General features: G+C 38.8%; 1 protein-coding gene across 1 annotated transcript; it reads left to right on the top strand.

Annotated features, from left to right (window-relative positions):
* The first annotated feature begins 6,371 nt into the window (after window positions 1-6,371).
* On the top strand, window positions 6,372-8,028 carry LOC122022542 (ethylene-responsive transcription factor ERF039-like). The gene has a single exon (XM_042580572.1). The coding sequence runs from the start codon at window positions 7,171-7,173 to the stop codon at window positions 7,849-7,851; it is 681 nt and encodes a 226-aa protein (XP_042436506.1). The 5' UTR covers window positions 6,372-7,170; the 3' UTR covers window positions 7,852-8,028.
* Window positions 8,029-13,068: the final 5,040 nt, after the last annotated feature.

The following is a 13,068-nucleotide window of genomic DNA, read 5'->3' on the forward strand; positions in this document are numbered from 1 at the left end:
TTTCACCACTATTATCTGAAGTACTATAATTCTATTCCCTTTTCTAACTACTCCTATAACTTCATCCTTTAACAAACTATCTACAATAATACCTACTCAATTTCTTGTTTTACTCTTTTCAGTGTACCATAACTTAAAATCCGAGTTTTCTATCATCTTTGCCTTCTCACTTATCCATTTTATCTCTTGTATACATAAAATACTAATTCTTCTCCTAATCATCGTATCCACTACCTCTATTGATTTACCAGTGAGAGTTCCTATGTTCCATGTTTCAAATCTTAGATTATTAGTTTTCCTATCATATTTGTTCTTATGCAACCTATGGTGTGAGAACTCTTGTCTATTTAACACTATACCTAAGTTCTCATAGAGATGTAGCAGTCCTTGCTGAGACATTACAGTCGGACCCTATAACACGAACTCTTGCATATTTAGCACTACACCCGAGTTCTAGAGATATAGCGGTCCTTGCCGAGACGTTATAGTCAGACCCTGTAATACATTTCTTCCGTAGAACAACCTAACATTAGCACAATAGTTTAATGGATCTATTTAGTGAATATTTGCTATAATTTTAATACTAACTGGCAACCTAACGCAACTCTCTTTCTTTATCCAGGCTTAGGACCGGACATGACCGGTCGCTATGGGCGGAGTTAGAAAATATCATGAGTTTAAAAATTAAAAAAATCCCTATTGGAATGAGATTTTTTTTTAAAATAAAACTCAAAAATATTTTTTTTATAATTCTTTTAGTTATAATAGAAGAATCTGTGTAACATTCTGTAATTAAGTTGACGATAAATATTGATATGCCATTGTACAAACTTATGACTTTCATTCACTCCATCATTATGATGTACAACAAAGCTGAATAGACTCTAAGGGGCTGCTTGTTTGGAGGGTTTGATAAATAAGGAATGGGAAAGGAATGAATTGTAGATGGTTGGTTTGAGGGTTTTATATTTACACATTAGTTTCATTCCTTATTTATGGGTAATCATCCATTCCTTACTAAAATCACGTTATTGAAACCCATTGCCGACCAAAAAAACGCACAAAGCCACTTTTCCCCTTTTTTTTCCCTACCGAGTCTCTCTCTTCTTTTTCCCCCAAACAAAAGCGCAGAACCCATTCGCATTACTGTCTCTTCTACCCTATCCACCGCTCTCAACGCCACCGCCGTCCTCGTCGCCATCACCTCTGCCGTCGTTGCCATCACCTTCACCGCCGACCCATTCACGTTACTGTCGCTTCTACCCTATCCACCGCTTGAGAATCTCGATCACCCTCAACGCCACCACCGTCCTCGAGCTCGTCGGCATCATCACCGCCATCGCTGCCATCACCTTCACCGCCACAAACTTATCAAAACCCACTTCCTCTCTCCGTGAGTATTCCTTTTTTTTTTTGTTGTTTTTTCTCTCGCTTCTCCTTATCTTGCCTGGCATCAAATTTTTTTTGGAAAATTGATGGTATTTTATGATTTTGTTCGCCAAGATCTCGATGGTAGCTTTTCGTTCTTCAAGAGGGTTGCGATTACTGTTGCAGTACCGAATTTGAACTCAAAATCACTCGGTGATAGAAAGAAGGATTTTTCATTTATGTTGTCATAGGGGTGAAGAATAGCTTTATCAAGCAAAGAATTCCTTCTCGTCATTTTTTTCTTGGGTCCTCTTTTAAAGAATCATTTCCAGAATTGCTTGGACTTATGTTTTCTTAGATCAGTTAGAACTCCAAAAGCTTTTGGAATTCTTTCTTCAATTCTTGTATTGATTTTTGGCTTTTGATATGAAATGTAGTAATCTAGTGACCCATGACATCTTGTTTGCAGGCTTACAAACAAAAAAAATAAAAACTTTTGGAAATGATGTTTCAATGTGGTTACCAATTTATGAATTACTAATAACATTTTCAGTGGATACCTAGCTATGGTAACTAGGTGCATGATATTAATTTTACAATTACTCTATCAGTTTATTTTGTGTGTAGATTAAAATGGCTCGCTCGCCTATGATCAACCGAAGGCACAAACTAAAGAAAATGTTGTTGCTTCAACAAACAACCAATAATATGTTGGTTTTCTTATTTTCCATCTATTATGTAGTCCTATCTTTGTATCTTCGAAATAAAGTTTATGAGATCAAAACTAAGGAAGAGAAAATTATTAGTCGAATGAGGTGGATGTTTAGTTTGACTATGGACTGTGATGCTGCTTGTATTAGTGAGCTTCGAATGAACAGAGATACTTTTAGAATATTGTGTGATATGGTAAAAGATGTTGGGGGGTTAAAACCTAGTAAGAATGCATCCATAGAGGAGGTTGTGGCAATGTTTATTTACACCTTGGCTCACCATAAAAAAAGTAGAACAATTAGTCTACTTTTTTCACGGAGTAGAGAAACTGTGAGTAGGCGATTCCATCAAGTTCTTTATGCAATTATGAGATTACATGATATTTTGCTTAAGAAGCCGGAGCCTATTACTCAAGATTGTCAAGATGAGAGATGGAAGTGTTTTCAGGTACTTTAACAATATAATTAAAATATATATCACATTAATATAAAATTTTTGTCTTGTAATCAAACCAAATTCTAAATGTTGCTAAAAATCTCTTTTTGGAATTGGTAGGGATGCCTAGGAGCTTTAGATGGAACATTGATTAAAGTTACACCACCTAGTGAAGAGAAGTCTCGATATCGCACAAGAAAGGGATGTATTTCAACAAATGTCTTAGGTGTTTGCTGCCCAAACATGGAATTCATATATGTATTGCCTGGATGGGAGGGCTCAGCACACGATGGTCGTGTGCTTCGAAATGCAATCTCAAGGCCTCATGGTCTAAGAGTCCCGCGAGGTACATTATGTTGTAGTTTCCCGTTTGTGAAAAAATTCCATTAATCTTACTCCTGTGCAACTTAACCAAAAGTTAACTTTCAATTTGAAAGGTTATTATTATTTGGTGGACTCTGGATACTGCAATGCAAATGGTTTTCTTACACCATATAGAGGACAACGGTATCACCTCAAGGAATTTGATGGCCATCAACCTGAGACAGCGGAGGAATACTTCAACATGAAGCATTCTAAAGCAAGAAATGTAATTGAAAGATGCTTTGGACTGCTGAAAGGAAGATGGAAGATCCTTGCATTGCCTTCCTTTTTCGCAATTCAAACCCAAGTTCGCATTATAATTGCGTGTTGCCTTCTACACAACTTAATCCGCAAGTTTATGAGTTTTGACCCTCAAGAATTAATTATGGAAGAAGAAGAGGAGAGTGAGGATGAGGAAAGTGATGAAGATGATGAAGTAGAATATGTTACAAATATTACTCCAACTAATGAGTGGTTGCAATTTAGAAATAATATGACAACCAACATGTGGAACATGTGGACTACTGGAATCAATAGCAATGATGTGGATTAGTAATTTGTCATATTGCTTGTTTATATGCTGATTAGAACATGAGGGTGTTTTGATATTATGATTGTACTAGATTTGTTAATATCTTCCAATGTATAACTTTCACAGTTTACTACATTACTTTGAATGCACTCTTTATGTTCATCTTGTGATTGTTTTGATTTTGTGACTGTAGTAGAATTGTTAACATCTTTTTATATGTAATATTGTCAATGTATAACTTTTAGTTTGCTTTATTATTTTTAATGCACCCTCTAGGTTCATCTTGTGATTGTTTTCATTATGTGACTATATTGAAATTGTTAACATCTTTTAATACATAATATTCGTATAACTCTCATCAGTTTATTGTATTAGTTTATATTTTCTAGAAAGTGAACTTTATTATATACTATTTGCTTGGTGGCACTTACCCTTTTTTTAGGAAGGTCTACACCTATGGCTGTTCGTGGGAGGGGAAAGAACAAGCAATATTGGAAGGATGAGGAGATTGATGCCTTGGTTGATGTTCTACAAGAACTAGCTTCTGATCCTTTGTGGAAAGTTGATGGGGGATTCAAAAATAATTACATGTTTCAAGTGCACAAAATATTGGTGAGCAGGATTCCCAATTTCGATAAGGAAGCTGATCCCCACATTGACTCTAAGATCAAATGGCTAAGGAAAAAGTACAATCTCATTTCAGAAATATGTATGCAAAGTGGTTGTCAATGGGATGATGTTGAGCATAAGATCAACTGTGAGAAACAATGGTTTGATGAATGGTGCTTGGTAAGTTAAATAATTATCCACTATTGTACTTTTAGTTAAATTGTTATTTCTGGCTAAGTTTTAACACATTTTTGTTTTCAATTGTTTTTTCTTTTGTATAGAATCACAAGAATGCAGTTGGGTTGTTAAATTTTAGATTTCCTTATTTGCGCAAGCTAGACATGGTTTGGGGTAGGGATAGAGCAACAGGAGTCCATGCTGAGGATTTTGTTGAAGCCAGTGCTAATGCCAATTGTCCAAAAAATATGACCGTGTGTTCTTCCTCAGATAGTGAAGATGAACCTGTCATAGTATCTGATGCACAGGGATCCCCAAGTAGTTCATCAACCACTCAAGCAACAAAGAAGCGCAAAAAACTGTCACCAAGGAGGAAAACCTTTTGCAAAAGCAAGAAGCCCAGAACACTTCAGCAAACTATTGATGCAAGGTTAGATAGCTTTACTACTAAGTTTGAGTCCGTATGCGATCACATGGCATCACAATATGCTATTGTTACAAATGCTTTGGTTGCGGAGTCTAAATCTGATGAATCCCTCTCTAATGAGAAGATGCAAGAAGTAATTAATGAACTTCTAAATGTTGGCATATCTCCGATGGATGTTGGTAGAGCTGCTGAAATATGCTATAATGATCCTGCCAAAGTTCAAGTTATATTTGCTTTGCCAAGTCATTTGAGAAGGTCCTTTGTGCTTGGTTTCCTTTATCCATCAGTTGCTCCCTAAATCTTGCCGGCACATATCATTTTGGTTTATAAAACTTTTGTAAAATGAACTGAGGAATTGATATTGCACAACTAGGTTATTTTGCAATGTTGGAATATTTTGAGGTTGTTATTTTGTATTTATATGCTATAAACAAAGCATGCGATATTAACCTAGTTGTTATACATCAGTTCATAATATTTTGTAATAGTTTGTTTAGTTGGCATAACCAAAAATTATATTTTGGATCATTTTTCTGTAGATATTATTTGTTGTAATGAAGGCAATGCTCTTATATAAAGTGTTATAAGAACGTAAAAATAATATTATATAAAATAAATGAAAATAGAAAAAATAAAGAGAAAAAATAATGGCAAATGTCCAAATCCTCACCTTCAAAATGACAAATATATATAATATGTAGAGATTTTAAAAAAATTATTAGCTCATTCTTATTCCCAAATAAGATATAACCAAGCAGCATCTTTTATAATGATACTCATTCCTTTACTAAACCAAGCAGTGCCATTAAATTAATGATACCCATTATCATTCCCCACTAATATCATTCCCATTCTCATTCCTATTCCCTTTACTAAACCAAGCAGCCCCTAAATATTTCATGAGTCTTTAATTTTTAGAGTCTCTCCTTGTGATAGTTATTTAAGTGTGAAGCACTATTTTCAACATAGGGTTAAATGAGAAGAAAAGTTGAAGATTATTTTATATCAAAGAACATTCCTTACTTAATAACACAACCAATAATGATGATAAAAGATGAATATGTTTGTTCTTAGTATTTTTGTCAATTTGTACCAAGGTCAATATGAAAAAGGTAAATCACGGACGACTACTAACCTTTGGAATAATGACTAACCCATAAGGGAGACATTTACCTTGATTTTATCGAAATTCGTACCCTAAACCAATAACACAACCAATAATAAATCATATGTACATTGTTATGAATCTTTATGAATTAACGAATCAATGATTCACTTAAGAATATTAGATTGATTTTACTGAATAGGTGTTACAAGTATTTTCTAATTTATCTATCTGAGTAGTTGATAAATTTTTTTTATAAAATCAAACTTATCACTATCAAAATTAATTGATATAAATTAAATACATACCAACCAAAAAAACAAACAATCAAATTAAACATCAACCTTGGTCAAATCAAGCCACAGTGCACATGGCCCAAATTATGTAAGTCAGGCCAGACGGGCTACAAACACTTGCCCCATTCCACACCTCTACGATAGAGGACAAGAAAATTTCTGGCCAAGACAACACCTTTATTGTCAGACAACCCTTACAGCGTCACTACTGTAAGTCTGTCGAGAGGAAAGGAAACAATTCGCATATACAATCTAACACGTTTATCGCTCCTCGTTTATTTTCCCCCTTTCTTAAAAAAAAAAAATGGGGGAAGATTACTTTATGCTGAGTAAGGGAAATTTTACAGAATCCAGTCACCTCAGTAGTTGCCTCTTTTTCCTTCCTTTCTCGGTCCCTTACACGCCATGCATGCCCACCAACCTTGGTGAAGATGATTGTGAGAAGGACGATTATCTATCGTACATTCCTTGCTGAAAATAAAATTCATCAGCTAGCCTATCGTCTATTCCTCTATTGGGAGCTAGCTCTCGATCGAAAGCTTCAGACTAGGTAGCTGCATGATTGGGGAAGCAAATAATTTGGTCTCCTGTGGTAATTAATGTGAGCATGGAGGGGGCAGAGGAAGAAGGAAGAAAGTGAGTGCCTCATTGCCAAATGATGGGAAAATAAAGAGAGGACGGTGGAAGGTCGCTTTAAGAAATCACGTTTCCATATCTCCCCTCTACTAAAAACCCCTAGCTCCTCCCAAAGAGTTTGCTCCCATGGCTATGCTAATTGTAAATTGATGGTTAGAATCATCTCCATCTTCTTCTCGTTCAAGCCACTTGCTTGCTCCACGGTGCACTCAAACCTCCAGTGTCAATGCCGAATCCTCTTCTTCCGAAGCAAGTTTGCTCAAACATGTTTCTAACTGAATCGCACAAGTTTCTGGTTTTGTAACCAGAAGTTTGGGGGAGAAAAAACTCTCTCTCTCTCTCTCTCTCTCTCTCTCTCTCTGCTGCGCTATTTTACTGTTCTCTGCTTCCTGAGTTCCTGTCTCACGGGGACAACGAGAAAACGCCATCAAAAAGCTTGCTTTTTTGCACCAACAGTGACCGAGAAGGACATCGCACGGGTTCCGACCGTAAAGGCCAGATTTTGACAGCAATGGCGGACGCACTAGTGTCCTCTGAGCCGGAGAGCAGCGCCAACTCAATTTCCTCCTCTTCCCTCTCCTCGCCTTCGAACCGGACGGCGGCCGCCTCCACCGCGGCGGGGATGAGTAGTGGCGGCGGCGGCAGGAAGCGGGGGCTTGACGGGAGCAATAGTCCTTCGTACCGCGGCGTCCGGATGCGGGCGTGGGGGAAGTGGGTGTCGGAGATCCGTGAGCCGAGGAAGAAATCGCGCATCTGGCTGGGGACGTTCCAGACGGCGGAGATGGCTGCGAGGGCGCACGACGTGGCCGCTCTCAGCATCAAGGGCGCCTCCGCGGTGCTTAACTTCCCGGACCTCGCCGCCTCGCTCCCCCGCCCGGCTACCCTCTCCCCGCGCGATGTCCAGGTGGCGGCCGCCAAGGCCGCGGCCATGAACCCCGCTCCTCTTCCCGAGTCACCCAAGGACCCGAACGCCTCCGAAGAGCTCGGCGAGATCGTGGAATTGCCGCGGCTGAGCGAGTGCCTCCTCGACTCGGCCGACTCAGGGAGCGAGTTCCTGTACCACGACCCGGCGCCGGCGGAGTCGTGGTTGCCGTGGGCGGAGACCGGGTTCGGTTTCGGACCGGACGAGATATGGGCGACTTCGAACGCTTATGACTCGACCGGGTTCGGAACTCTTTTGTGGGACTGCTAAACCCCAAATCCCTCTCTCGACCCTAATTTTGCAATGGGGCTCAAAACCCTCGTTTTTAATTTGCATTCTCCTTCTTTTTGTGTGTGTGTGTTTCATGTATTTTTCTCGTGGAAAATGCATTTTGTACATTGCTTTAGAAAATCATCAACAAGAATGAAATCTTGGATTTGGTTTGTGCGAATAATGAAATCAATGATTTAGAAGAGCATCTCTATTCTTTCCCAAGAAAAAAGAAACACAGTTAGGTGAGAAGAAAAAAAAGGGAGATAATTAGTTGCTTGTATTGGTTTGGAAGATAATATTTGAAAAACAAGAAAAATACAAAATGGAAGTAAAAAAAAATATGAACAATGTTTGTCTCAACGTATGACATAAATATATGCATCTTTTAATTTCACAATTGTTTATTTGTATTGAATGGTTCATATCAAATAATTGAAATTGAAACAAGACTTGAAGGTAGTGAAGTGTAGAGTTGCACGTTGTTGTTCTAATAGGAAAATAATAGAATGGATTATATCACTTTTGGGGGATTTAATTAGGATTAAGGATTGTGGTTTACGAGAGGTTTTGTGTCTTCTTTATGTTTTTTGCCGCTTTCATTGAGTTGTTTAATATTGTAGTACTAAAAGATAGGTTTATTTATTTATTTATTTGAGAATAATTATAATAAAAAGATTACAATTGTTTGGTAGCTCGTGCCCATCATTGAAAATTTAAATGGAAAAAGGAGGTGTAAAGGATGATGGAGACTCCCTTATGGATTTTTAGTTTGACATTGAAAATCTTATGGCTCTATTGTTGATTATATTGTGGCATATGTATTGTAGTTGTGAATAACTATATGGTGAGAGATCTCTCACACATAGGTGGGTAGGGGAGGGTATAAATCTAATGCCTAAATTTGAATTGAACCAAGTTTACTTGTGTACGAGAACAATTTGTGCACGTGGAATGTCATACCGGATATGAGAAGATTTGCTCAAGCGAATGAACCAATGTTTCACCATTTTTTTTTTGTTCCTCAAAAGTATGACAGATAGATTAATTGAGATTAATGTAATCCATAATCACTGATTAAAACAGTTGACGTTTGAAGGCGGACAAGTAAAGACATTGAATGACTTTTATTCGGTCATTTACTACAGCCAAAGGTTGAGCTCCTTTAAAGTAGAAGACCATAAACAAAGCAAAAGTAGAGAAAGTAATATAATTTTTCCACCTTCGTTTCCGCTCATTCTCATCCTCTCTGCCATGCATCTTCCGCTCGATAAAGTACCCGTGATAGTATTCGAGTACCTCTCAGTTCGTCGTGACCGCCAGTGTTTGGTGGAGATCGCAGTTGACTATTGTATCCTAGGAAACAAACGACCCATGGTAGCCTCAAAACACAGTCGGAGTTGGGGAAGCATAGCTGAATCTGTTTTAACAAATTTGCATTGAACCTAGACCTTGACGTCTCAATTTTTGAGCACTCGGAGACCTACTCAGACTCGGGATTACTTCCCAAGTACTCGCATCTTCCTTTCCCGACTCGGTAACCTGCTTGGGCGACCTGTGTCCCGACTCGGTATTTTCCTTTCTGGCTCGACCGCTCAAGTGACTTGTGCCCCAACTTGGCATCCACTTGGTAGACTCAGCGTCCACTTGGGAGCATTCTACTTGCCCTCAGAACACTCAGATGATTCAAGTCTTCACTCAACCGACTTGGTAGTCGGGCAATTCAGACTTAGAACTTCGCTTCCCACTCTGCTCGGACCACCGAAAGCTCGGTCAAACCAACCCCACTAGCAGCCTGAAATTAACAATTCATGTCACTCAACAAATAAGTATAAATTTAGTTTTGTAAATTCAGAGTATTTCCCCTATATCTCTAGCAGCCAAGATTGTCTAACAATCTTAAAATAGATTCATTTTTGTTGAGATAACCACGAAGAGGATTGAGGTGCAACATACTCAATGCATGACGCCTGATATGTGCATAACTGTCACTTGCACAAATCAAATTAATTAATTTCTAATCAACCGAACCTCTTAACCTACACTAAGCTAATATAGTAGACGACCGAGTCGTCTCTCACGTGGAACTAATGGCAGGACGTTTGTTTTCAGACCAAATCGAACCAAGGGGTTTGTTTTGGGGTTTTCTAAACCTAATGCAACAATTGAAATCCTATCTAACCAGTAATGATAAACTCATAGCGCATTGTCACTCTACGCTACAAGCATCCCTTCTATAAAATAAACATGCAAAAATGAAACTAAAATCATATCTAACTATCGAAGATAAACTTGCACCGCATTCTCACCCTACGACACAAGCACATTTATCAATAGGCAATACATGAAAACATGTCAAGTACCACAAACATGTATAAGGGAGAAACAATAGTAAAACCAATGCAAGTGAACTAAACAAACCTAAATAGAAATTAACAAAATTTAATTATGCATAAAAGCTAAACTTATATCATATTGTCATTCTATGATTCAAGATCAACAATCATGCATGAACGAAACTAAACAAAATGCAATAACAACAATCAAACGTGAATAAAGAAATAGCACAATAAAACAAATAAGAAAATTAGCTAAGTTAACCAAACCCTCTTCCATAATCAACTCCAACCTGACTACTATTTTCCATCACACGAAGAGCCCGAATCTAGAACTACCAAAGTCGGTGGACAACAACAAAGATACCAGTGGTGCTTGCTTCGACAATGACAATGGATGAATCTTCCACCGAAGAACCACTCCGATGGTTCTTGTTGACACAACCACTGCCTACACGAACCACACCAGCTTGAACAAGTCAGATGAAGCTAGAGAAAGGACAGTACACTAGATTTCTACTGGAGAAGATGCCACCGGAGCTTGTTGGAAACACTCCTACCTTCGCAACCCATGTCCGCAAGGAGTTCTCAACCACCCTCGGTGATGAAATTTGAAAGGGACTTCTGCCGAAGAAGAAGATGAATAGCCGCTGGTACCTTCGGAATCCTCTTCCCTTGCAACCCGTTGGAGGCAAAGAACCTCAAAAAGCCTCAGAAAAACCATGTGGAGGGCACACTAGAGAACCACTCCGGTGAGATGAAGAAAATCAAAGCTCGCCGCTGCCCCTTACCGTAAAGACGTAGCTTTTGCAACCCACTTTGGCCAACCTCTAGGGTTCGAGGGAAGAAGGTAAATGCCAAAGAACCCCACTAGTGAGTTGAGCTTGACCGAGGGTATCATCATCGTTGCTCGTAATCGTCGGCACCGCTACCATCTGTCACCGCTTGGAGAAGATTAGGAAGAAGAGGTTTTGGGGCATCGAGGAATTTATGAGGAAGAGACGTGAACAGTAAGGAAGGAGAGCCGCGTTTTACTAAATCGAATTCTCCCTTTTAACTTGCAAATGAACCGAAATCCCATCTTAAACCGAACTGAGCGGGATTGAACCAAGATGATTTAGGCTTTCTTCTCATTTGAAGCTTTGGATTTGGGCTTTTGATTTTTGTAAGGAATTTGAAATTGGACTCTTCACTTAATCTCCCTCAACATGTAGAAATTGAACCAAACCGTTATTAGATCAACCCGGTGTTCCTCCTATCAATTGTTATCTCTCTCAATTCCTATAAAAAATATAATATAATCAAATAATATCCAAAAATACTCATAAAATGTACAGGACACAGCGGAGAACTAAGTTGACTCGTGTGTGAGTACGACTTACGCACGTCGAATGATGGATCGGTCAGGACAAGATTTGCTCAAGTGAATGAACCAATATTTTGCCATTTTTTTTTTTTTACTGCTGCTCAAAGTATGACAGATAGATTAATTGAGATTAATGTAATTTGTAATCACCAATTAAAATAGTTGATATTTCAAGATTGGCAAGTAAAGGCATTAAATGACCTTTATTCGACCATTACTATAGCCAAAGGTTGAGCTCCTTTAAAGGAGGAGGCCATAAACAGAGCAAAAGTAGAAAAAACAATATAATTCTTCCACCTTCATTACTCTCATTCTCATCCTCTCTGTCGTGCATCTTTCACTCAGCAGAATACCTGTGATAGAATTCGGATACCTCTCAGTTCGTTGAGACCATCAATGCTTGTTGGAGGTCGTAGTTGACCAGTGATATGGGGTGTTAAATGAGAAGCTCAAGTTGACGTGGAAAGCAAAGTCAAGGTGAGGTGGAGGTCCAAGTTAAGGAAAAGTGGCGGTCAAAGGGTCACCCTTGGGTAAAGCCCAACCTCTCATCCAGTACTAAAACGCCTAATTCAAGGACGACTGGTCCTACTTGAGAAATGAGCATCATAGTCCTAGATACAGTCAATGACTCGAGTGGATTTGAATAACCCGAGATATTACTTTAGTGATTAGAGACCAGTCTCTAGTTGTGAGAATGCCCAACCGAAGAGTTGGTCTGGTCCTTGGAGACTTAGTTTTCTCTTCTCTAGAAGACAAGTAGCCCGATATACGGCAGGATGGCTATAAAGCCGTCCGGGCTCAAGGGATCCGCTTTTGTGATTTCATTCAAATCTCCAGACTCTCAACATATATTCGAATGACCTAAGAATTGAATAGTATTTCACTCAGACCCCTAAATTCCCAGCATTTATTCAAATAACACTAAGAATCGAACGATATTTCACTCAGATCTCTAGACTCCTAGCATATTTTCGAGCGATCCTAAGAACCAGACCGTATTTCACTCAGTTCTCCAGACTACATTTGAGCGATCCTAAGAATCAGATGGTATTTCATTCAGATCTCTAAACTCCGAGCATATATTTGAGCAACCCTAAGAACTAGACAGTATTTCACTCAGATCTCTAGACTCCTAGACTATATTCGAGTGACCCTAAGGATAGAGCGGTATCTCACTAATATATCTAGAATTACCACACATGTATATCAGAGCAGTACAGAGTGCAAGGCAGCCTTATAAAACTCAAGGTTCCATTCATTACTCACCTGGGCAAGTCAACACCCGGCCGAGATATGCTCAGGGAACAGCATTATCAGAGAATCCTAATAACTTATCAGAGAATAACAACCGTCTATTAGAGAATATTCTTCTAAGATGATGTAGGTTCAGGGAACCTTCCTCGGAGGTAATTATGCTTCCCCTCAGCTGACACATTATGACCGTATATTCCTTTAACTACCTCATTAAGGGCATCAGTTACAAAAAGGGTACACACGGGTAGAGGAAGATTCCGC

This window comes from Zingiber officinale, chromosome 9B (assembly GCF_018446385.1).
Source record: "Zingiber officinale cultivar Zhangliang chromosome 9B, Zo_v1.1, whole genome shotgun sequence".
Lineage (NCBI taxonomy): Eukaryota > Viridiplantae > Streptophyta > Magnoliopsida > Zingiberales > Zingiberaceae > Zingiber > Zingiber officinale.

What these genes read in the sequence shown, in the direction of transcription:
- LOC122022542 (XM_042580572.1), top strand. Translation starts at nt 7,171, where the DNA reads ATGGCGGACGCACTAGTGTCCTCTGAGCCGGAGAGCAGCGCCAACTCA.